Below are 27,291 nucleotides of genomic sequence, written 5' to 3' on the forward strand. Positions count from 1 at the left end.
GCGATGCGGAGAAGTGTAGCTTAATCGAGCGATCCAAGGGGGAGGGGAGGGCTCTCTCTGGGGGAAATAGGGGGTGGAGGGGTAGGCAGAGGGAAACGGATAGCGCGCTGCTCGCTCGATAATTAATAGCGGCGCGCCAGAGGCGCGTGATTAATTTGTTTTTCGGGAGCGAGGCTTTCATAGCACCGCACTTTGCGAGCGCGTCTCGTGCCTGGGCCAGTAATTGGCAGACCCGGGTTCGAGACGGGGCGAGAAGGCGATGTCCACTGTGGCACCCAGCATGTGACACGCGGACCAGCCGACAGGGTGGTCGCCACTCTGACCCAAGGGTACTAGAACACACGCTAGCGATCACGAGGGACAAGCCGTGGCGCCGGCGTCAGCGTGAACCCAACCAGCACTCAGCGGCCCGCAATTTCCATTAAGGCATTCTATAGCAATTACGCTTACGAGCGGATATAAGGCTGTTTACTGAGGTGTGAATTATTTTTAGTAACGAATGCCAATTGAGTACAGAGCTACGTCGTAATTATTTGTGCTCAAAAATGGTTCAAATGGCTCTGAGCACTATGGGACTCAACTGCTGTGGTCATCAGTCCCCTAGAACTTAGAACTACTTAAACCTAACTAACCTAAGGACATCACACTCATCCATGCCCGAGGCAGGATTCGAACCTGCGACCGTAGCGGTCACGCGGTTCCAGACTGTAGCGCCTAGAACCGCTCGGCCACTCCAGCTGGCAATTATTTATGTAGTCAGGGGTTTTTAGAGTAAGTTTTTAAGCGAAAAATAATGATTAACTGCACGGCCGCCAGTTGCTCTAACCGCAGCAGACAGATAAATGTGTTAGGTTTTAACTTTGATATATTTCCTGAAAACAGTGAGACGAAACTAAAATGGATCAATGCTTGTAAACATGTAGATTCGTTTTCAGTTGAAAATACTTGTGTCTGCTCATTATATTTTACTGATACGGATTACGAAAGGGATTTGAAAAGTAAACTGTCGAAACGAAAGTTCCAACTATAAATCTATCATCCTCCGGCTCTTGATTTATGGCGTAGTAATGAGCCTAACACGCCTAACGAGAGAAATATTAGAGCACAAATACGAAGCTCCCGTAGAGAAGAAGATAGTTTACAGGTAAATACTCGTACATTACGAATTAATGGAGAAATTGTTACTGGACAAAAAGTTAACCGTGGAAACTAACAGTGCTGTCAGTGCGACATTGCGTCCTGGTCCCAAGAATAAGAAATTATGGAAGCAGAAATAAAAGACCTTAGGCAAATGAATACCGATTAACAGGACCGCCTCTCTCGATGTAGCGCTGAGTTACTGAACTGAAACATAAAGTGATTCAGAGCTTTTTTCTCTCAATTTCTAGTGCTTATGAAAAAACGGTGCACTAGCTGCTCATCTGAAAACATTGCAAAGGTTGCGATTTCACAGTGTCGATCTTATAAAGCGTTATCTTTTACCAGGATTTTACTGTAATGTGTTTCGTAAGAACTGGCAACAGAATTAAAGCTCTCAACAAGGGAAAAATTGCAATCGTAGAAACAGAACTAAGCGCGAACAAAACACGAAAACACAGAAAAATGAAAAAAGTTATAACATGACCTTCCAGGACCGAAAAAGAAAACCTGTTAAAACAATTAAAGAGTTTAAAATGACATAAGAAGGGGTTTCTCCATACTACAAGTCTTCCGCGGTTGAAGCCTATGTGAGCCTCTTTCCCAGAAAGAAGATTGGTGCTTTCCGGGACGTTGAAAGAGGCTGACGTCGTTCGGAGACTTTATATAGCATTTCGTCGCCACACACAGAAATAAACACTCCAATACACAGCTCAATAATAATAGCAGTAATAATACGCTAAAACATAGAAAATCTCGATTACATTCATATCTACGTTTGAGTCAAACACTCGTGCGAAGAGTGCCTGTAGGCTTGAATGCAGTGCGACGTCGCAAAAGGGTTCACGATGACTTCATGGCTGACAACCCAGACGCACGTGACCATCACTGTGTATTACCCACACATCACATAAAGTTTGGCATCTCCTCGGTTCTGAGAGTTCTGGTACCTGTAAAGAAAATCGGAATAGAGATCAATATAAACATCACTTCCGCCCATTTTATTGCTCATGAAAACCACGCATTGCATATTGTACCACCATAGAGCTAGACCGTCGGAGGTGGTGGTCCACATTTCTGTACATACCACTACCTCTAATACCCATTAGCACGTCTTCTAGCATTGATGCATGCCTGTATTCGTCGTGGCATACTATCCACAAGTTCATCAAACCACTGTTGGTCCAGATTGTCCCACACCTCAACGGCGATTCGGCGTAGATCCCTCAGAATGGTTGGTCGGTCACGTCGTCCATAAACAGCCCATTTCAATCTATTCCAGGCATGTTCGACAGGGTTCGTGTCTGGAGAACACGCTGACTAGTCGAGTGAGGTCGTTATCCTGAAGGCAGTCATTCACAAGATGTGCACGATGGGGTCGCGAATTGCCGTCCACGACGACTATCGGTCGAAGGACGGCATTCACATATCGTACAACCGCTACGGTGCCTTCCATGACCACCAGCGGCGTACGACGGCCCCAAATAATGCCACCCCAAAACAGCACGGAACCTCCACCTTGCTGCACTCGCTGGACAGTGTGTCTAAGAAGCTCAGCCTGACCGGGTTGCCTCCAAACAGGTCTCCGACAGTTCTCTGGTTGAAGTCATATGCGACACTCATGTGTGAAGAGAACGTCATGCCAATCCTGAGCGGTCCATTGGGCATGTTGTTGGGCCCATCGGTACCGCGCTGCATGGTGTCGTGGTTGCAAAGATGGACCTCGCCATGGACGTTGGGAGTGAAGCTGCGCATCGTGCAGCCTATTGAGCACAGTTGGAGCCGTAACATGACGTTCAGTATCTGCACAAAAAGAATTATTCGACATGGTGGCGATCCTGTCAGAGTTCCTCCGAGCCATAATCCACTGCAGTAATAGAACTTGCACGGCCTGAGCCAGGCACGTCATCGACAGTTCCTGTCTCTCTGTATCTCCTCCATGTCCAAACAACATCGCTTTGGTTCACTCCGAGACCCCTGGACACTTCCCTTGTTGAGAGCCCTTCCTGACAAAGTAACAATGCGGACGCGATCGAACCTCGGTATTGACCGTCTAGGCAAGGTTGAACTACAGACAACACGAGCCGTGTACTTCCTTCCTGGTGAAATGACTGGAACTGATCGGCTGTCTGACCCCCACCGCCTAATAGGCGCTGCTCATGCATGGTTGTTTACATCTTAGGACATGTTTACTGACACCTCTGAACAGTCAAAGGGACTCTGTCTGTGATACGATATCCGCAGTCAACGTCTATCTTCAGGAGTTCTGGGAACAGGGGTGATGCAAAACATTTTTTGATGTGTGTAGTATCCGTATCTGCCCTTACTTTAGGGGTGCATGCTGATCAAAATTAGATGCCTGCAAGATTGGAGATCTCGGAACCAGTCACATGCAGACTCCCGCACGAGCTCGAAACGAACCAACTCCAGTGACCTCGTCTCCCATGCATCTATTCTTGTCGTCCTACTGTCTCGAGATCACACACAACTCCAGAACACTCGTTCTTGACAGTGAAATAACCTCTAGTTACCGTCCACTTCGTACTCTGCAGCCGTCTGTAGCCAGAGATTGTCAGCAGTAGGAGCACCGAGGACGCCACCATCTGTGTTGGATAAATGCGACCGGGGGTCAGCCACAGGTTCATGCCTTGGTCCTGTGTAGGGTAACAGGGTCAAAGGCTGTTGCTGTCTCTCTCTCTCTCTCTCTTACAGGCATCTGTTCTTTATGTCCAATGAAACCTCGTTCCGTATGAGTGGGTATGTCAACTCACAGAATCAGATGATACTGGGCAGCGGAGAATCCGCCCAACGTCCACGGGACAGCATTGCATGATCAGAGTGTTGTTGTTGTTATGCAGTGTCTGCACGCCATATCATTGGACCCATCTTCTTTCATCAAACGCGTTACATTGCCAACAGCATTAAAGGAGCGGGAAAAGACCTACAGTTAGTTCCAATAGAGTGGAGCAGCTGGCCATACCGCCGGTCTAACCTCGGAGCACATGTACACAACCTTCAAGGTTGACGGAGTTGTTGGCAGAGATGACTCTGGCCGCGGTCATAGCTGGCCACCCTCGTCACCTGATCCGTGAGTGTGCGATTACTTTATGTGAGGAGCCGTCGGGCGTAAGGTGTATCGCAAGAGCTCTCATAGTCTTCAAGAACTGCAGCAGAAAGTTTCAGATGGGATTGCAACAATTCCGGCAGTCCAATTGATCCGAATCCAAGCCATTCATTGTTATCTCAATGAAGAGCCTCTCACAAAACTATAGGCGCTAAGGAGCATATGCTGGTTTTAATGCACGAACGACAGACACTCGATAGGGATGCACATGCAGGTTCAGATCGAGTATTCGTCCGCTTGACCGACGTGATATGGCGGTATCTTGGGGCAGGCGTCGGGCTGATTTGCAGGACTCTGCAGCATTTTCTGCAGCCACATTCCCTGGTCTGCGCGCACGTTTCAGAATGCTGCTTCTCTGCGAGTACCATCGTGCCTCTTGCACTGTTCCACTCACAATGTCACAGCCGACACTACGCTCTGAACCGGTTTGGATCACGTGGTGGTCGTACACGTGATGTGATTGTATGCATACATTCACGTACAATCGTATCCACCTTCCGGGCCACTTTTATTTGCCTCGCCCTGTACCTGAAAAGCATCCTGTTGTAAGGTGGCAGTGCTTCCAAAGCACGTTATGGCGTGGAATTAGATTGAGTCTTGATATCATTTGATAGCAGCACGACCGTTTCATTACGGGACCGAAGTTTTTCGCGACGGCAGTTATATGTAAAACATTCTCGGTATTCTTGCCGCGTCAGTTCTGGATAAAATCTCGAGCTTTCGACGAATACCTCTATCGTCATCGTCAGGAGTCGACTGTCTTCACTGCAGCTGTGGTAGCCATATTTATAGCCCTTGGACGGCTTGTGATTGGTCGGCGATTACGTACTGCTGTCGCAGACGGGGTCACTGTGTGCGCCGGTGGCGCCACCGCTTCCGTTGGGACGTAAACCTTGGAAGGAACGTCTCTGCTGCTTCTCTGCGTCAAGCGCTCGTTTCCACGCACAGCTCAGATGGTATCCGCTATCGTGGTGAAAGTTCTCTTGGCTCATTCTTATTCCAACAGCCTCCTTAATAATAGAATCCCAGTACGTGGAGGCATGGGACAGAATTTTTGTTTCATCCAACAAAATTTTATGTTTGTTCGCACTTGCTGATTTCTCCAGTTCTCTATTTTTAATATGCCGTTGGTGTTCTGCACAGCGGTCGGAAACGGTACGAATCGTCTGACCTATATAATTACTTCCACATTCACAGCGTATATTATAAACTCCAGGGACCCTGAGGCCGAGAGTGTCCTTAACAGGGTGCATCATCTTAATTTTCTTCGGAGGACGAAAAATCAGTCTTATACCTCGTCTACGCAGGACTCTTCCTATTTTGCTGGAAATCGTGGCACAAAAAGGAAGAACCACAATCGGCGTTTCATCCTGTGAGTGTGCAGCATTTTAACGTTTCCTTCTTTTGGAGAACTCTGCCTTTATATCGCGTGCACCATAGCCATTCTTTCGGAACACGTACTTCAGCCGGTTAATCTCGGTCCTTAAGTGGTCCTCATCACAAACAGTTTTTGCTCTACATACCAACGTGTTCAAATCGGCTCTCTTCTGAGCAGGATGATGGAAACTCTGTGCATTCAGGTATAAATCGGTATGCGTCAGCTTACGGTATACAGAGTGGCCAAGACGCCCGTACGCCTGTCGTTGTACTAGAACGTCTAAGAAAGGCAGTCCCCTTCCTTCTCCATCTCGACAGTGAACTGGATGTGCGAATGTACGCTGTTCAGTGTTCATGAATTGTTCGAGAGCTTCAGCGCCGTGTGGCCGGATCATAAATGTATCGTCAACGTAACGATAAAATAAGGATGGACAGAGGGGAGCCGAATTTAATGCACGTTCTTCAAAATTCTCCATAAAAAAGTCAGCCAGTGATGGAGACAACGGAGAGCCCATCGCCATACCGTCTGTCATTTCATAAAATTCGTACATTCCAAGGTTTACGTTCGAACAGAAGCGGTGGCGCCACCGACGCACACAGTGACATCGTCTGCGACAGCAGTACGTAATCGCCGACCAATCATAAGCCGACCAACTATAAGCCGACCAACTATAAGCCGACCAACTATAAGCCGACCAACTATAAGCCGACCAACAATAAGCCGACCAACAATAAGCTGACCAACAATAAGCCCACTAATAATAAGCCCACCAATAATAAGCTGACCAACAATAAGTCCACTAATAATAAGCCCACTAATAATAAGCCCACCAATAATAAGCCCACCAATAATAAGCCCACCAATAATAAGCCCACCAATAATAAGCCCACCAACAATAAGCCCACTAATAATAAGCCCACCAGTAATAAGCCCACCAATAATAAGCCCACCAATAATAAGTCCACTAATAATAAGCCCACTAATAATAAGCCCACCAATAATAAGCCCACCAATAATAAGCCCACCAATAATAAGCCCACCAATAATAAGCCGACCAACAATAAGCCCACCAACAATAAGCCCACCAATAATAAGCCCACCAACAATAAGCCCACTAATAATAAGCCCACCAGTAATAAGCCTACCAATAATAAGCCCACCAATAATAAGTCCACTAATAATAAGCCCACTAATAATAAGCCCACCAATAATAAGCCCACCAATAATAAGCCCACCAATAATAAGCCCACCAATAATAAGCCGACCAACAATAAGCCCACCAACAATAAGCCCACCAATAATAAGCCCACCAATAATAAGCCCACCAATAATAAGCCCACCAATAATAAGCCCACCAATAATAAGCCCACCAATAATAAGCCCACCAATAATAAGCCCACCAATAATAAGCCAACCAATAATAAGCCGACCAATAATAAGCCGTCCACGGGCTATAAATAAGGCTACCACAGTAGCAATGGAGGCAGTCAATTGCTCCCGACGATGACGATGGAGGTAATCGTCGAAAGCTCGAGATTTTATCCAGAACTGACGCGGCAAGAATACCGAGAATGTTTTACGTGTTATTACGAATAAAGAACTTATCTGACATTGAGTAATACTTCTTGGCACTACTAACTAACACCATCTCACTTGCATGTTGGGTGAACGGTCTTAGATGTGTTCTTAAACGTAGCGTTGCTGGTAGAAAGTCGGTGGTGGAATGGGACAAGCGGCACCTCGGCCAGAGGGCAGCCAGAAGGGGCCAAACAGGAAAGACAGTGGGGAGTTAGTGGACGGCTGGGCGCACAGAGGCCCTTCCTGCGGCGGGGAGTCTGGAGGTGCAACAGCGGCACCGGCACCGGTTGTTTTGAGCGAGTGGTCGTCGACCCCTGAGGCGCCTCTGGCGCTAGCTATCACAGGGAATCGGCGAGAACGGAATGTGAAGGCAAGCGGCATACAATGACGGCCGCCAAATTTTGTAGACAGTGCAGATGTGACCTGTAAAATGTATCCTGGAGATCTCTTTTTGCGTTCGACTTTGAACATGGCTGACGTTTGCAGCAACCGTATACACAAATTTGAAAAATATGTAAAAATCATCCAACCAGTTGCATAGGCTTCCTCAGCTCTCAAATCACGGTACATCGCCATCCGCTCCGACATTCAGGGCAGATACTATAAACTGCTGGGAGCACTTGAAAAAAATGGTTGTCCATTACTGTTTCACGTCAGCTGATTGGAGTACATTCTTCTAGTTTTCCAGTACGGGAGTAAAGATATTCATTCCGCGCAGAGAATCTCAGACAGCGATATTCTCAACTACTCAGAATTAGACAGAAGATAGTCGATATTAATTTACTGCAGTCACTTCACGTTTTTCTATGCATCCCCTGGAGGTTTTGTAATGTATTTATTGTTCCTGTTCATCATATGGGTTTTACTCCAAATAAACTGTCCTGCCAGGGCTAGGATTTAGCCTTTTAGTAGAAACATACCTCACCCTCCACCGTTTAATTTCTTTATATGTTTTGAATTTATTAAATATTGGTATTTGATCTTTGTCATCAGGGCATGAGACAATATTTGATTATCCTCACATTCCAGAATGAGATTTTCACTCTGCTGCGGAGTGTGCGCTGATATGAAACTTCCTGGCAGATTAAAACTGTGTGCCGGACCGAGACTCGAACTCGGGACCTTTGCCTTTCGCGGGCAAGTGCTCTGTCAACTGAGCTACCCAAGCACGACTCACGCCCCGTCCTCACAGCTTTACTACTGCCAGTACCTCGTCTCCTGCCTTCTAAACTTTACCGAAGCTCTCCTGCGAACCTTGCAGAACTAGCACTCCTGAAAGAAAGGATATTGCGGAGACATGGCTTAGCAACAGCCTGGGAGATGTTTCCAGAATGAGAAAGGCAAAGGTTCCGAGTTCGAGTCTCGGTGTGGCACACAGTTTTAATCTGCCAGGAAGTTTCATATCAGCGCACACTCCGCTGCAGAGTGAAAATCTCATTCTGGAAACATCCCCCAGGCTGTGGCTAAGCCATGTCTCCGCAATATCCTTTCTTTCAGGAGTGCTAGTTCTGCAAGATTCGCAGGAGAGCTTCTGTAAAGTTTTGAAGGTAGGAGACGAGGTACTGGCAGTAGTAATGCTGTGAGGACGGGGTGTGAGTCGCGCTTGGGTAGCTCAGTTGGTAGAGCACTTGCCCGCGAAAGGCAAAGGTCCCGAGTTCGAGTCTCGGTCCGGCACACAGCTTTAATCTGCCAGGAAGTTTCTTATCCTCACATTGATTGGAACCATTCACTGGATGTGTCAGATTTGCAAGATACTGTTACTGAGCAACAGTTAATATTTTTAATAACTTGTGATCTAGACATCTCCTCCAGTGGAGTATTTATAAGCGACACAACCACCTTACGGAATAGCGTTTTAAAAATTCCATTGTATAATCAATACCCTGATAGATATCTCAAAACTGCTCAGTAGAAAGGTATAAAATCAGTGCACACAGACTAATAAGTACAGTGAAGCCGGTGAGGCGGTGTTAGACTGTGTTAAACATGCCTTTTAATTTCTGCAGTTCCTTTTCATTCTCGAGTTTTAGTTCCGCACAGACACAGAGAGAGCACCGAGCGACGTGGCCACAGTGCTCTGTGCCCCTGTCTGCCACGCAACATGTGCTCCTTGTGACTGGCTACGCTGGAGTGAGAGTCGCACGAGCCACTGTCCCTCCATTCGACTCCCTACTTTCTTGTTACTTTACCTGGGATTCCCACTTTACCATCACCTAGCTGTTCTCAGATGCCACAAACTTCTGTCCCACCAATCTTCTTCCGACAGCCCTCTCCTTTCCACGGCGTTTGCCACAGTTCCCCTCCGCATTGCCCTCGGCCTCCCTCGCTCCTTCACCCTGGCTGTGACCAGTTGAGCGAACACTGCAGCCATAGTTGTTGCTCCATCTGTCGGACTTGTCCGTACCGTCTCAGTGCTCTAGCATCACTCCTCTTGGCAACTGGTTCCAGAAAATCCATTTCCATTCTTACATACTCATTCCTCAGTCGATTCAAGCGGTCTGTTCAATGTTCCGCTATAGCCCGTCCATTTCGACAGCCTCAATTTCCCCCTTTGTTTCTCGTGCGCTGTCCAATACTCTGAGCCATACGTGGGAACGCTTCCAGTCACGACACGTAGCTCTACTTTTTTTGTTCGTTTCGATATGAGCCAACTCCAAAACACACTATTTAATGACGTAATAGCTGCCCTGGCTTATCCTGTGGAATAAGTCCACAGTGTGTAGTCTTCTCGATTAGAGGACCCAGATACTTGAAGTCTTTCACTTTTCCTACTCGTCCAAATTTAAAGCCCAAATCATCACCTTACCCACTTCCAACAACAAGATATTCTGTTTTATTCTCAAAATTGTTCAAATGTGTGTGAATTCCTATGGGACCAAACTGCTGAGGTCATCGGTCCCTAGATCTGCACACTACTTAAACTAACTTATGCTAAGAACAACATGCAGACCCATGCCCGAGGGAGGACTTGAACCTCTGGCGGGGGAGGGGGGGGGGGCTGCGCAATCTGTGATATGGCGCCTCTAACCGCGCGGCCATTCCGCGCGGCTGTTTTATGTACATTGACTGTTAGCCGTTACTATAAGCATCCATTAACTTCCTCAGTTGATACATGGCATCATTTTTATCCAAATCCATAAGCACTTGATCGATGTCAAACAGTAATGAACGTAAATGTTGATGCTGCATTGCTACAACCAGACTACTGCCCTGTCTATTCCGTTCCTGAAGAACAACTCCTAAATACAACTTAAATAACGTTGGCGACATAGAACATAGTTGCCTTAATCCTTTACTTGTTTTAGAACTGCCCGATACCTTACAATCAACTTTCACAACTGTCTCGGATTGGTGGTACATCATATTCACCAAATCTGTTAATGTACCATCCATCCAACATTTTCCAGACCTGTCCACTGTAGCTACCTTGCCACATAACCATACGCCTTTTGTAAATAAACGAACATCAGATGGTTGTTAAAATTCATTGTAAAATCTTCAGCTATTATTTATTTTGTACAATTCCCTACTAGTTTCGGTCAGTGACCATTGTCAAGCTTATCTGGCATAAACGGCAGGAAAGTTATACAGTTTATGCCAACTAAGCTTGACAATGGTCACTGACCGAAACTAACAGCGCATTGTGCATAATAAATGACAGCTGAAGGTTTCACCATTAATTTCAACAATTATTCGGCTGCTGAATATCCCCATCTGCAAACATACATAAACACCAGAGGGTAATACTGATTTTTTCGATCATTTTCTGACACATCTGGCTTGGGCAAAAGGTGTTACCAACACAGCTTTTCCCAGCGACAAAATCCAACTATTCCTGAGACATAACGACATGCACAATCTTTTCCAGTAGTTTTTTTACTTTACTACTGAAGGGCCTGCTCACCAACGCCTGCATACTTATTACCCCCGTAATTAGTCCGATCTCTATCGCTCCCCCTATGAATCCCTACATGCAATTATATATTTAAAAAACTATCACTGTCGCTTCTTAACAACACACTCCTCTACAATTGCTAAGGTACAACTAACACTGGCTAAGGAACAACCGCACATTGCTACGGAACAACCGACAATTTCTACGGAACACCCGACCATGAACAGTAAAAGGAAATTTAAAGGGCGGTATGTGTTAACTGCTGCGCAGTCTGTGGACGAATTCTCTGTATGCTTTCGACAGTTTATGCAGTACTGTCTTTGATTAAGGCTGTTGTGGAACCGACCAGTGCGACATTCCGTGTGGTACGGCAGCATGTCAACAAGACATCATTTGAGTGCTTACGATAGAGGATGAGCAGTAGGACGGCTCGAAGACTGGCAAAGTCTCATTACTCATGTTACAGTAATGAGTGTGTCATTCCGAGATTAAAAAAGGGCCGCTGAAGTAGGAAATGCTATGCGAAACCACGCCTGTACTCGAAGACGAGCAGCACTCGGCAAGAGGATCCACACCGACAACGACAGATCAGGAGTACACGCCGACGCCGCAAGCTGAAGACGTAGAGGTAGAAAAAGTAAAGGGTAATACAGTACGTAAAGGGAGATGAAAATCTAGTGGGGGACTGGAATTCAGGTGTAGGCGAAGAAGCAGAAGAAAAGGTTGCAGGAGAATATGAGCTTAGGACAAGGAATGAGAGAGGAAAAAGACTAATTGATTTCTGTAATAAATTTCAGCTAGTAATACAGAATACTCTGTTCAATAATCACAAGAGGAGGAGGTATCCTTCGAAGAGGCCGGGTTATAGGGCAACATTTAAGTTAGATTACATCATGATCAGACTGACATTCCGAAATCAGATACTGGGTTGTGAGGCGTACCCGGGAGCAGGTGTACACTCAGATCACAATGTAATAGTGATGAGGAGCCGGCTTATAACACTGCAGCAGCATTTACGTAGCTTGTACTATGAAATACCAGATTTGGTTTACCTACTATGCCCCAACAGAACAAGTCGTCCTGTCACGGAAAAGCCACGTATAACACTCCTGTATGCTACTGCTGTACCATAACCTTAAAGTTGGAGACAGGTTGTGAAATAAAACTATCTTCTGAAAGCAATTATGGTATAAAGCAACAGAACAGTGTTACCCTCTGAGAGGAGTTTTGTTATGTTGACCGTGTTGTACAGTCGTGGACAAAACTAGCGAGACCCCTCGCCTTTTCGTTATGCTGATCCACACAGCTTTAAAGTCTGCTACACAGCATAACAAGCAAGAGGACGAAGTGCTACCAACATACTATGCAAAGGCGTGAAATTGAGAACCATCCGAACTTTGTCAGACTGTTTTCAGTCATGTGTAAGACTATATTAATGCTGATTAGTGTGTTAAACACAACACGTAAATATAAGATATAAATGAAAGAAGAAACGCTAATTAGTATGAACTGTACCAATAAAAATTAATTTCAGATTATCGAGATAACATAACTGTTTTAGTAAGACAAAGTACCCCTGATCATTATGAAATAGTAAAATATTATGCGCATTCGGCTGCGAAACGGTCTGTGTCAACGTTCAGACCAGTCATACTGGATTACCGTTGCTGACCTACCATGAAAGTGAGCAAATTTAGCAATGTGTGGAGATTCATAACGAAATTCAGTTAAAAATCGTGCAGTGCCACATTTATGTCAATTCAGTTATTGACAGAAGCGGAAAGACCAGGCAGTAACAAGTATGAAATTCTACAAGAGTTTCATATTGACATCCACAGGGCGCCGGTTCAGAATAAAGGTACCAATAAAACGTATTAGGTGCGCGAGAATTTCTTAAAATTGCTTTACTGATAGTCTATCTGCCTCCACTCAGATTAGAACCGAAAACAAACCAGACCTTCCTTGCAGTAGCAAACACCTTTCACTACGCTAACAGACAACCCAGGCAAACAGCCCTCTATTATTACCCCAGACATGAATAAGACTCAGATCGTTTGGTGACGGAACTTTTACGAAGCTACATTCAAATTCTGCTCGAAGTCGTCTGCAATATCCACTTATAAACACCTTAGGAACGTCGTATGTGATATCCACTTCTGAAGACGCTGGCAGATACTGCAGTATCATAACAAGTAGTTAAGAATTTATTGTTATTGGTAGATGCATGACACTTTATTTCAGTATCAATTTAACGCACCTAGGTGTTCGTCTATGGCTGAAAGTAATGAACAAGAAATAAATAAACAGCAAACAACTTCGATGTTCAAATCAAATGTAGCTCACATGTCGCAATTACAACATAATTTCGTTGTTACATATACATGACTAAATCTACAGGATATCTTTGCAGTTCAGACTTACGTACCTGGCAGAGGGTTCATCGAACCACCTTCGTACTACTTCTCTACCGTCCCATTCTTTAAGAGCGTGCGGGGAAAAGGACCACTTAAATCTTTCCTTATGAGCCCTGACTTATATTATCACTATGGTCACTTCTTCCTGTGTAAAAATTCATAACGATCTGGGGTACTTAGTCTTACTAAAACAGTTATATTATCTCGATAAGCTAAAATTTATTTTTATTAGTACAGTTCACACTAATTAGCGTTTCTTCTTTCATTTATATCTTATATTTACGTGTTGTGTTTAACACACTAATCAGCATTAATATAGTCTTACACATGATTGAAAACAGTCTGACAAAGTTCGGATGGTTTTCAATTTCATGCCTTTGCATAGTATGTTGGTAGCAGTTCGTCGCCTTGCTTGTTATGCTGTGTAGCAGACTTTAAAGCTGTGCGGATCAGCATAACGAAAAGGCGAGGGGTCTCGCTAGTTTTGTCCACGCCTGTACCTAACGGAGGTGGCTTATCGGAAGTGAAGGTCAGAATTATGTAAATATTCAAACAGTAACAAATAATGTTTTACCTAGCTACACTGTTTAAAGAATAAGGAAAACGGTCGCCAGCCTAATTAGGCAAGAGAAAGGTTAACGTTCTTGTTTAAGAAAGTAGGTATGAGTAACTTTAACGGACAAACACAACCTATATTTTGCCACACGCGAGTGCAATGAAATCTGATACCTGCATATGCTCATGGTTAAGATTGGAAGCTAACAGAGCAGAACAAACTATTTGCGTAAATATAACAGATAACGAAACACACTATTACTTTCAGGGCTTATTCAAACTAAATGGTCTTTATAATATTACTATTAATATTCACTGCTGAATCATAAATTGGACATAGGTTAAGTATTATTCTTCAAACACTTTCCTAATTGACATAGAATTATAAATGTTGTTCACTGCAAGATAATGAACTGGTCACAGGTTAAGTCTCTCTCAGTTAATTACTTTAATATTTAAAATGAAAATTAACTGGAATTCACTAACGGGTTACTTCTCACTGTCTTTTGAATAAAGAAATTATTGTTTTCATGAACAATGGTAAAGGATAACCTGTGGATGGCTAAATGGCTCTGAGCACTATGGGACTCAACTGCTGAGGTCATTAGTCCCCTAGAACTTAGAACTAGTTAAACCTAACTAACCTAAGGACATCACAAACAACCATGCCCGAGGCAGGATTCGAACCTGCGACCGTAGCGGTCTTGCGGTTCCAGACTGCAGCGCCTTTAACCGCACGGCCACTTCGGCCGGCGATAACCTGTGGATCTTATTACACTATTAATAGGCACTTCCAATACACAAGAGAGACAAACACTTAGCAAACGAGTATATAACTTTCCATAAATGCAATTCACGACTATTACTACAGTGAGACACAATGTTGACAAATTTACAAGATACTGACTCACCTTCTGCGATTTACAACAGGCAGCAATGTGATTATTTACTAAGCAAAACTTTATAAGCCTCAGTCTTAAGAACTTTTAATTTTGAAGTTGGCAACAACATTTTAATAAGCAGTTTTAATAGGAAAATTATTTTCAGTAAGCATCATTTACTTTAAACCACTCTCTTGCCACATTAACTTTAAATTTCTTTTTACTATGCTCAAGAAGCATTAATTAGCGAAACACTGGTCTTTAATGTTATTTCAGTAGGGGCACTCGGTAATCACTTTAGTTCAAACGGAGAGGAACCTGAGAGGTGTTATGATAAGGAAAAAATCAAGGTAGGTACATGAATTCAGTTATAAATTACCTTATATCTGAGCCACTAAAACATCCCATGAGCTGATCCTTCACTGTACATTATTATAGTGTTCCGTTACAGTGATTGCGCAATGTGGTGGCGATTGCATGTTGGTAGGTGGATTTGCAGGGAGGCATTGGTAAGAGGCAGGAAAAGCCTCTCTCGGAACCAGCACAATATACAACTTTTACATGGGCAGTGCACAGTTTGGTAGCTCGTTCCCGACTGACTCTTGTTCCACCTTTTCTACCTAGGCCAACCACAATTTGCGCGCGTTACTAAGTTCCGTTCCCGAGGGGAACCACACTGCCTCTTACACACAAAATAACTAAGATTCCTAAGTGAAGGTCAGCAGTTTACATAACAGCAAACAAATATTTTAAATAAAACAGAACATTTGCACATGTTAGTATTTCTACAAAAAAATTATTCACTCAAATTCCAAATGTATACAGTAAGTTTTGTCTCCCTCCAATTGAGACAAAGAATTTAAATGACAGATATATTTCACTGCAGAGAATCAAACCATGACATCAAAGTTTTTACCAAGAAAGGAGTATACAATTTTATGTTATCGATTAAATCCAACAACCTTTACAGATACTCAATGTTATAATATCAAACCAAAACAAAAGGCAAAATAAATCCGTACGGCATTAGAGCTATGGTGTTACAGGCTGAACTTTAAGAGATTAGTGAGGAAGAATCAATACGAAAAGAAATGGGATACGGAAACGCTAAATAATTACAACATACGCTTGGAGTTCTGTAAGGCTATAGATCAGCAATAAGGAATAGCTCAGTAGGCAGTGCAGTTGAAGAGGCATGGACATCTCTAAAAAGAGCCATCACAGAAGTTGGAAAGAAAATCATAGGTACAAAGAAGGTGACTCCGAAGAAACCATGGGTAAGAGAAGAAAAACATCAGTTGATCGATGAAAAAAGGAAGTACTAAAATGTTCAAGGAAATTCAGGAATACAGAAATACAAGTCGCTGAGGAATGAAATAAATAGGAAGTGCAGGAAGGCTAAGACGAAATGGTCGCAAGAAAAATTGGTAGAAATCGAAAATGCAATGACTGTCGGAAGGACTGACTTAGCCTATAGGAAAGTCAAAACAACCTTCAGTGAAATTAAAAACAAGGGTAGTAACCGGAGCTTCACTGTTAAATGCAGGAGAGAGAGTGGGTAGGTGGAAAGCGTACATTGAGGGCCCCTATGACAGGGCAGATTTGTCTGACGTGATAGAAGAAGAGACAAGGGTCGATTAAGAAGAGTATTTAAGTATTAAAATCAGAATTTGAGAGACCTTTGGAGGACTTAAGACCGAATAAGGCAGAAGGGATGGATAACATTCCATCAGAATTTCTAAAATCACTAGGGGGGAAGTGGCAACAAAACGACTATTCAATTTGGTGTGTAGAATGTATGAGTATGAGTATACCATCTGACTTTCGTAAAAATATCATTCACAGAATTCCGAAAACTGCAAGAGCTGACAAGTGCGAGAATCAGCTTAACAGCTCATGCATCGAGGTTCCTGACAAGTATAATATACAGAAGAATAGAAAAGAAAATTGAGGATGTGGTATATGGCTATCTGTATGGCTTTAGAAAGGGTAAAGGCACGAGAGAGGCAATTCTGACGTTGCGGTTGATAATGGAAGCAAGACTAAAGAAGAATCAAGACACGTTCATAGGATTTATCGACTTGGAAGAAGCGTTCAACAATGTAAACTGGTGCAAGATGTCCGAAATTCTGAGAAAAATAGGGGTAACCAACAGAGAGAGTCGTGTAATATACAGTATGTACAAGAGCCAAGAGGGAATAATAGGAGTCGACGCCCAAGAGCGATTAAAAAGGATGCGTGACAGAGATGTAGTCTTTCGCCCTACTGTTCAATCTGTACATCGAGGAACCATTGATGGAAATAAAATAAAGGTGCAGGAAGTGGAATTAAAATTCTAGGTGACAGAATATCGATGATACGATTCGCTGATGACATTGCTATCCTCAGTGAAAGTAAAGAAGAGTTACTTGATTTACTAAATGGAATGAACAGTTTAATGAATGCAAAATATGGACTGAGAGTAAATGGAAGAAAGACAGAAGTAACGAGAAGTAGCAGATATAATAACAGCGAGAGATTTTTCATCGGGATTAATGGTCAGGAATTGGATGAAATTAAGGAATTCTGTTACCTAGGCAGCAAAACAATCAGTGACGGGACGGAGCAAGGAGGACATTGGCCACGCGGGATTAGCCGAGCGGTCTGAGGCGCTGCAGTCATGGACTGTGCGGCTGGTCCCGGCGGAGGTTCGAGTCCTCCCTCGGGAATGGGTGTGTGTGTCTGTCATTAGGATAATTTAGGTAAAGTAGTGTGTAAGCTTAGGGACTGATGACTTTAGCAGTTAAATCCCATAAGATTTCACACACATTTGAACATTTTTGGAGGACATCGAACGCAGACTAGCACTCGCAAAAAGGCTATTCCTGGCCAAGAGAAGTCTACTGGTCACAAACATTGGCCTTGATTTGAGTAAGAAATTTCTATGAATGTACTTTTGAAACACGTCATTGTATGGTAATGAAACACGAACTGTAGAAAGACCGGAACAGAAGAAAGTCGAACCATTTGAGACTTGGTGCTACAGACGAATGTTGAAAATTATTTTGACTGGTAAGGTAAGGAATGAGGGGGTTCTGCACAGAATCGGAGAGGAAAGGAAAGGAACATGTGGAAAAGGGACTGGATGAGAGGACATCTATTAGACTTCAGGGAAAGACATCCATGGTGCTAGAGAGCAAAAACTGTAGACGAAGAAAGAGATTGGGATACATTCAGCAAACATCGAACGCAGACTAGCACTCGCAAAAAGGCTATTCCTGGCCAAGAGAAGTCTACTGGTCACAAACATTGGCCTTGATTTGAGTAAGTGCTACTCCGAGATGAAGAGGTTGGCAGAGGAGAGGAATTCAAGGCGAGCTGCATGAAACCGGAGGACTGATGATTCAAAAAAAAAGATCCCGCCTCTCTGTTTATCGGCGACATCGCCCACCGACACAAGATTACTGAAGCGTCGAACAAACTGGAAAGAGAAGATTCTGAATGACCTGCGGACTCACCGGACCTAATCCGTGTAGAGAATGCCGGGGTGCTCTTGACAGACATTTTCTCAACGAAATCCCCTCCCCGCACCCTACAGGGACTGAAAACCACCTTGAGGAATGGGACAATATCGCCCCAGGACTCCACAACTGTTACGTAGCCAGCATGGATAAGAGGTGTAAAAAGTGCATTGGTGTCCGAGTGGGACATATTCCTTGCTGAGAGTCTGATGTTGACCCTTATGTTTAGAGCCTAACCATGTGGTGAAACCTGTACCATTTTTCGTTACAAATATACCACTCGACTCGTGTTTTCTATGTTCTGTGTTTGGTGTCGTCCATTATTACCTGTGATTAATCCTGTCCAACAATGTCTGTATTCTTTAGTAACTGTCAAGCAGTGTACTTATGCTACAGTGGCTAAGTAACCTCGCCATATCTCAACCGTCTTCCAATTGCAAATGCAAATGTTCTACTCACTCCCCGAACGGCACGCTAAAGACAAACGCAGTAGAACGACGCAAGTCGTCGCAACCACCCCAGGCGTGTGCAGGCAAGCCAGCCACGTGTTTCTGCAGCTAAAACAAGGCTGCTGCAGCGTTTCGCAACGCAGGGTCTACCGTAGCAGTGGACCGGATGGCTACGTGCCGTGGAACAATGCTACGCTTCCGCAGCCGCCTCCGTGACGGGAAGAGGACTCTCGACAAACCCAGGCACAGCAGATGCGTGTGCAATACGTTTCCTGCTCAGCCGGTAGCAGAACTTCCACTGCCGTCGCACAGTGGGCCCACTAGAGATATGTAAAACGGACCGGTTACAACCGATACCGGTATTTCAGTTCTGAATAACCGATATTTGCCGCTATCTGTTTGGTTTCTGCTACAACGCGTATTTTTCATTTTTTACTAATAACCGAGTAAAAGAACAGAAATCAACTAGCCATAGCAGCAGTACTAGAACTTTTCGTTGTAACATGCAACATTTTGTAAACGAAAGGAGTTGAAACGCCCGCTAAACCCACTGGGCAGAATAGGTAACAGGATTGTGGAAAGGGGCCAAAGGTTGAGGCCAGTTTCTCCTCCTAATTATCATTTATTGTAATTTAATAATCTTTACAATGAAAGCGGCATATAGCCGAATCTTTACCGAATGCAAAAATCTGAACAAGATAAAATCCATTTAAGATTTCAATAAAACGATTCAAAAAACAACATACGCAAAGTGCAATACAAATGGCTGGGGGCCACAGTTAAATTCCAAAATTTTAGAATATATTACTACAGACCTTTAAAGGCAGAAGGCCAACAAGAAATCCTTAAAAAATTAAAAATTCAATTAAGATAGCAATAAAATAATTTAAAACACAAAAAGCAACATAGGCAAGGTGCAACACAAATGGCTGAGGGCCACAATTGAAGTTCAAAATTTTTAAAATATACTACCACAATCTTTAAAGGCAGACCGCCGCAGTGTTTAAGCTTGAAAGATAAATTTAAAAATTAATTTTGCAAAATTTTAAGAACACAAATGACCATAAGCCTAAAATTTAAAACAGCTGAGAACAGATAATTAAAACCGGTGGCGGTCAGAAAGCCTCCAGGGTGGTCGGTCTGCCCTCGTTCACTTAGGTGAGACAGGTGGTGAGCCCAACTACACTTGATCCGTCGGAACCCAACCAGGGGACAGCCACGGACCGACAGACCCAACCACCTGGTTCCCGTCGATCAGTACATGAGAACTCAAACTGGCAATGTTACAAACGTGATAATCCACAATGGAGTATGTATTCGCTGTCAAACTACACTCAACTTCGGCGTCCTGTGTGGGTGAACCACAAAGCCCGTAGCGATCGGACAGCTGCACACCCGCTGCGACAATGCGCAGGGCCCGGCAGCGGACCCAGGCGACTGCACCGCACAGAGATGTAATGATAATTAAGTGGACACCCCAGCTGCAAACAGGCGTTGATGTACTTCATTGGGGACATGTTGAAAATGTGTGCCCCCACCGGGACTCGAACCCGGGATCTCCTGCTTACATGGCAGACTCTCTATCCATCTGAGCCACCGCGGGCACAGAGGATAGTGCATCTGCAGGGACTTATCCCTTGTACGCTCCCCGTGAGATCCACATTCCCAACATGTCCACACCACTACATTTGTAGTGCGCCTAATAGATGTGGATCTCACGGGGAACGTGCAAGGGGTAAGTCCCTGCAGACGCACTATCCTCTGCGCCCGCGGTGGCTCAGATGGATAGAGAGTCTGCCATGTAAGCAGGAGATCCCGGGTTCGAATCCCGGTCGGGGCACACATTTTCAGCATGTCCCCAATGAAGTACATCAACGCCTGTTTGCAGCTAGGGTGTCCATTTAATTATGATATCATTTCTAGCAAAGCTGCATGGTCATCCACGGTAACTGCTCTTTCGGGAACAGATACTACCGTCATATATAGCACAGAGATGTCTTTCCTGGTCCGCACCAACCGACCGACTGCCACTCCTCCGTCCGCGACTGCTGCTCGGTCGCGACTGCACTGCTGGTGCTTCTCAAACTCACTTCCAGACACACGACGGTGGAAATACTGGCTCGGACCCAACCATGCTGAGGAAAAACGCCCAGCGGCCTAAATGACATCCCATGGATGGTCCCGGCGGAGGTTCGAGTCCTCCCTCGGGCATGGGTGTGTGTGTTTGTCCTTAGGATAATTTAGGTTAAGTAGTGTGTAAGCTTAGGGACTGATGACCTCAGCAGTTAAGTCCCACCAGATTTCACACACATTTGACAACCCTGCACCAGGAAAGGACCGACCCAAGTTCCGCAAGATGGTAATTGAGGGGGCCCAGAAGCGCTCAGAGAACCAGTTACACGTCGTCCGATGAGACGACCGACCTCTCACAGTATGCTAAGTGCTGTACCACCTGCTGCACTCCACTCACGTAAGCCCTCGTAAGTTCAACTCGATTTCTAAACTGAAGGAAACACTTCACGGCATTCGCTTCAGAACTATTAAAAGTTTCTCGGGCAATAGACCGCGCCGCTCGAATTGTCGACGTAACTGGCATTGCTAAGAGTATCCTGCGACTTCCTCATCGCTGGCAACGGGTTAAACACAATCCTGGTGACTACACTGAAGGTCAGTAAAACTTTGAAACACACATCTATTTGTACGAGCTGTAAATAAATAGTTACACTATTAAAGTTCCGACCCTCGTAAAAATGTGAAGCATAAAGGAAGCGCAAAACTGAGTGTATTTCCGTCGATGAAAACACTAACTAATACGACAGATAATTATAAAAACTGCAACTCGTTATTATGATGTTACTTGCGTTAAAAATGCTAATAAAATATGTATTTCACATCAAAGACTAACTATTCAATGTAAAGATACTTTTGTAACCATGCAACTCCTCTCTCATTAATGTTAAAAACACTTCGTTAAAAGATCTAAACTTCCTTTTGTCTCTGCTGTTGAAGAATTAAGTCGCTTAGCTGTTCTGACGAAGTAAGTATTTGCTGTACGTATTTTTGTTGCAATATGTGGCAAAATATGGATTTCCGCTGTTCTTATTCAGGACCTCTCCCTCCCTGTGGAAATATTTAAAGGAAAATAATTATTTAAAGAGAGTTTGTAGAAGATTGTGCAGCTGCCTTCCTTTTGTCGCAATGGCACACAGGCGGCTATTACGTGGAATTTACACTACTGGCCATTAAAATTGCTACACCACGAAGATGACGTGCTACAGACGTGAAATTTAACCGACGGGAAGGACATGCTGTGATATGCAGATGATTAGCTTTTCAGAGCATTCACACAAGGTTGGCGCCGGTGGCAACACCTACAACGAGCTGATATGAGGAAAGTTTCCAACCGATTTCTCATACACAAACAGCAGTTGACCAGCATTGCCTGGTGAAACGTTGTTGTGATGCCTCGTGTAAGGAGGAGACATGCGTACCATCACGTTTCCGACTTTGATAAAGGTCGTATTGTAGCCTATCGCGATTGTGGTTTATCGTATCACGACATTGCTGCTCGCGTTTTTCGAGATACAATGACTGTTAGCAGAATATGGAATCGGTGGGTTCAGGAGGATAATACAGAACGCCGTGCTGGATCCCAACGGCCTCGTATCACTAGCAGTCGAGATGACATGCCTCTTGTCAGCACGGCTGCAACGGATCGTGCAGCCACGTCTCGATCCCTGAGTCAACAGATGGGGACGTTTGCAAGGCAACAACCGTCTACACGAACAATTCGAAGACGTTTGCAGCAACATTGACTGTCAGCTCGAAGACCATGGCTGCTGTTACCCTTGACGCTGCATCACAGACAGGAGCGCCTGCGACGAACCTGGGTGCACGAATAGCAAAACGTCATTTTTCGGTTGAATCCAGGTTCTGTTTACAGCATCATGATGGTCGCATCCGTGTTTGGCGACATCGCAGTGAACGCACATTGGAAGAGTGTATTCGTCATCGCCATACTGGCGTATCACCCGGCGTGATGGTATGGGGTGCCATTGGTTACACGTCTCGGTCACCTCTTGTTCGCATTGACGGCACTTTGAAAGTGTACGTTGCATTTCAGATGTGTTACGACCCTGGCTCTACCCTTCATTCGATCCCTTTGAAACCCTACATTTCAGCAGGATAATGCACGACTGCATGTTGCAGGTTCTGTACGGGCCTTTCTGGATACAGAAAATGTTTGACTGCTGCCCTGGGCAGCAAATTCTCCAGATCTCTCACCAATTTAAAACGTATGGTCAATAGTGGCCGAGCAACTGGCTCGTCACAATACGCCAGTCACTACTCTTGATGAACTGTGGTATCGTGTTGAAGCTGTATGGGCAGCTGTACCTGTACACGCCATCCAAGCTCTGTTTGACTCAATGCCCAGGCGTATCAAGGCCGTTATTACGGCCAGAGGTGGTTGTTCTGGGTACTGATTTCTCAGGATCTATGCACCCAAATTGCGTGAAAATGTAATCACATGTCATTTCTAATATAATTTATTTTTCCAATGAATAACCGTTTATCATCTGCATTTCTTCTTGGTGTAGCAATTTTAATGACCAGTAGTGTAATTAAAACATTAAGTATTGGACTTCATCCTCAAGTTAATATAATAAATGATTTGAATCTTTCTAACACTTTTTGAGCATTTATATTTGCAAAGTTCATTTTAATATTTACTGAAATACGTAGATACATTTAACTACAGTAGGCAACAAGGCTTAGGTTTGCTTCACGATATCTTTGAGTTTGAAATTGAATTTGTTTCTGTCAAGTAAATGCTTAACCAAACTGAAACCAGTGTGATATAGATGAAATTATTTGTCCTGAGGACAAATACTTACTCTACGTAGGTGTTTACATCGCCTCTCTCTTAGCAACAATTAATTTATGGGGCAATAACAGTAATTTTTTCATGCTACTTCTGATTATCTTTGAGCTAGCATCGAGTTTGGATAACATAATTAAACCATTGCAAGCAAAACAGTACAGATTTTTACTAATATTTTGCCTGGGTGACAACTTCGATTATCGTCGGCGTATATGTAGGCTGCATTTACAAACATGCAGAATATAGGCGGCGCTAACAGTGAATTAAATATCCTTTACTTTTTTCCAAACAGTCCCGATTACATCTTACATTGTAATCAAAACACTATAAACCAAGGTAGAGAGAGAGAGAGAGAGAGAGAGAGAGAGAGAGAGAGAGACGATATACACACTCGCTTCAAATCCTGAACATAATGTAAAAATTGTCCCTCTGCGAATAGGGCTAGCGCACTGAGTGTCCCGTACAGAGTTTTATATGTCCAGAGACAGTTTATCCATTCCAGGAATAGAGGATTTCGTCGATTTTTGCCTGTTATAGACAATGGTACTGGCAAGATATCAGTCGCTGGGGTCCCAATGATTTCGGGAATATTTTCAGTTTTATCTTGGAAACAAATGAAAAAAGAAATATGGTTTCCATATGATCATTATCTTCGTTTCCCTCTATCCAATATCTGGTCGGTTTAGGGTATCAATGGTACTTAGCCACTTTACGCTGTCTTTCCACCATTCTTCTTCCACTATTTGGTTCCATAGCAGGTTTCTCCTCCTTAAACTCACCTTTATTGTATCAGTCCATCTTGTTCTCGGTCTTCCTCCTGGCCTGTTGCCCTCAGTCTTGTATTCTTCCCTCTCCCATCCTCTTCACATTCCATTTTAATCTATTCTTTTCACTTTTCTCAGTCCTCCAATTTCCTTCCTAACATCTTCATTTTTCACTCTGTCTCTCCTCATCTTCCCCAGCATACTTCTCACAAACTTCATTTCACTGGATTGTATTCTACTATCCTCTCTTCTAGACATAGTCCAAGTCTCTGAGCCGTAAATTAGTATGGGTGTGAATTAAGTCTTGTATAACACCAGCTTGCACCTTATTGGCACTTCCCTTCCCCACACCAAGCCTCTCAAACACTGGTAAAATGTACTACTCTGTTGTATTCTTTTGCTATTTTCTGTCTCCAAACGAGAGCTTTCCCCATTAATACACTACCCAAATATTTAAAGTTGCCCACTACTTCAATATCCCGTCCCTTAATATGAATTTGTCCCTTGCCCTCTCTATCCCCTCTGGTTACCACCATGGTCTTTCTTTTCTCCACAGTAAATTTCGTTCCATATTCTTCGACCTTATCATTTAGTATGTCTGTTTTTGTACCTCCTTACTGCTTGTTCCCTACACCGCAATATCATCAGCAAATAGTAACAGCTTCATCCCCCTTCCTCTATGGGCTTCTTTCGTCTCTTTGACTATTTCATCCGTCACCATGATAAATCGTAGTGGTGATATCACACTTCCTTGTCTCAGTCCCGTAACATTCTTAAACCATTCAGTTCTTCGAACAGGTGTCTGCACACAATTAGTGCTTTTTTCTTACGTTGGCTGGATGACTTCAAGTGTTTGCTTTCCAACTCCCTTTCATTTCAAGGTTGCCCATATTTTTTCCCTGGGAACACTGTCATATGCTTTCACTAGGTCGAGAAATGTCATCAGCAGATCTTTTTCATACTCCCAATGTATTTCCAACAACTGTCTCATACTAAAGATTGGATCGACTGTTGATCTTCTATGACGAAAGCCATACTGCTCCTCTTCTAACTACCCTTCCACTTTTTCTGTCACTCTTCTTTCCAGTATCCTCTCCATTATTTTTTGCTGCTTGGGATATGAGTGTGATCCCTCAGTAGGTGTCACATACTTCCATGTCGCCCTTCTTGAAAACTGGTACTATTATTCCCTTTCCCCATTCTTCAGGTACACATTTTTGGGTCCAAATGCATCTTATTAGTCTATATAGTCTCAGAGCTAGTTCCACTTTTAACATCATTATATCCTCCTCTTCTTCCAGACCCCTGCCCCCCTGCCAGTTTCCATATGATATGATTGAAAATTAACAGTTTTCTGAGTTTTTACTTTACTTGCATTGTGAAACCATTCTTGTTGGCAAATTTGTTGGCAAATTTCATGATTCTACATCAAGGGGAAACAACATCTAGCTTTTAATGAGTGAGTTTCCAAGTATCGTATGACATACAGGGCCGTATCTTTAGATTACACTGACATATTTGTGTCGTCGTTGCCATTATAGAGTCTTGTACCATGGGAAGCAAGGAGAGGATGACATTTGGTGGCTGGTATACTCATCCTCCCCCCCCCCCTCCCATGAACCATGGACCTTGCCGTTGGTGGGGAGGCTTGCGTGCCTCAGCGATACAGATAGCCGTACCGTAGGTACAACCATAACGGAGGGGTATCTGTTGAGAGACCAGACAAACGTATGGTTCCTGAAGAGGGGCAGCAGCCTCTTCAGTAGTTGCAAGGGCAACAGTCTGGATGATTGACTGATCTGGCCTTGTAACAATAACCAAAACGGCCTAGCTGTGCTGGTACTGCGAACGGCTGAAAGCAAGGGGAAACTATGGCCGTAATTTTTCCCGAGCGCCTGCAGCTTTACTGTATGAGTAAATGATGATGGCGTCCTCTTGGGTAAAATATTCCGGAGGTAAAATAGTCCCCCATTCGGATCTCCGGGCGGGGACTACTCAAGAGGATGTCGTTATCAGGAGAAAGAAAACTGGCGTTCTACGGATCGGAGCGTGGAATGTCAGATCCCTTAATCGGGCAGGTAGGTTAGAAAATTTAAAAAGGGAAATGGATAGATTAAAGTTAGATATAGTGGGAATTAGTGAAGTTCGGTGGCAGGAGGAACAAGACTTCTGGTCAGGTGACTACAGGGTTATAAACACAAAGTCAAATTGGGGTAATGCAGGAGTAGGTTTAATAATGAATAGGAAAATAGGAATGCGGGTAAGCTACTACAATCAGCATAGTGAACGCATTATTGTGGCCAAGATAGATACGAAGCCCACACCTACTACAGTAGTACAAGTTTATATGCCAACTAGCTCTGCAGATGACGAAGAAATTGAAGAAATGTATGATGAAATAAAAGAAATTATTCAGATAGTGAAGGGAGATGTAAATTTAATAGTCATGGGTGACTGGAATTCGAGTGTAGGAAAAGGGAGAGAAGGAAACGTAGTAGGTGAACATGGATTGGGGCTAAGAAATGAAAGAGGAAGCTGCCTGATAGAATTTTGCACAGAGCACAACTTAATCATAGCTAACACTTGGTTTAAGAATCATGATAGAAGGTTGTATACATGGAAGAACCCTGGAGGTACTAAAAGGTATCAGATAGATTATATAATGGTAAGACAGAGATTTAGGAACCAGGTTTTAAATTCTAAGACATTTCCAGGGGCAGATGTGGACTCTGAC

The 27,291-nt window shown here is 43.8% G+C and overlaps 1 protein-coding gene across 1 annotated transcript in view; it reads left to right on the forward strand.

Annotated features, from left to right (window-relative positions):
• The window catches only part of LOC126424566 (salivary glue protein Sgs-3-like), a 65,826-nt gene that overhangs the window by 20,543 nt on the left and 17,992 nt on the right, over window positions 1-27,291 (forward strand). Inside the window, exon 2 of the mRNA XM_050087310.1 lies at window positions 6,300-7,081. Within this exon, the coding sequence (XP_049943267.1) occupies window positions 6,300-7,081 (782 nt within the window). The remainder of the gene's footprint in view (window positions 1-6,299; window positions 7,082-27,291) is intronic.

The sequence above is a fragment of the Schistocerca serialis genome, chromosome 10, assembly GCF_023864345.2.
Source record: "Schistocerca serialis cubense isolate TAMUIC-IGC-003099 chromosome 10, iqSchSeri2.2, whole genome shotgun sequence".
Lineage (NCBI taxonomy): Eukaryota > Metazoa > Arthropoda > Insecta > Orthoptera > Acrididae > Schistocerca > Schistocerca serialis.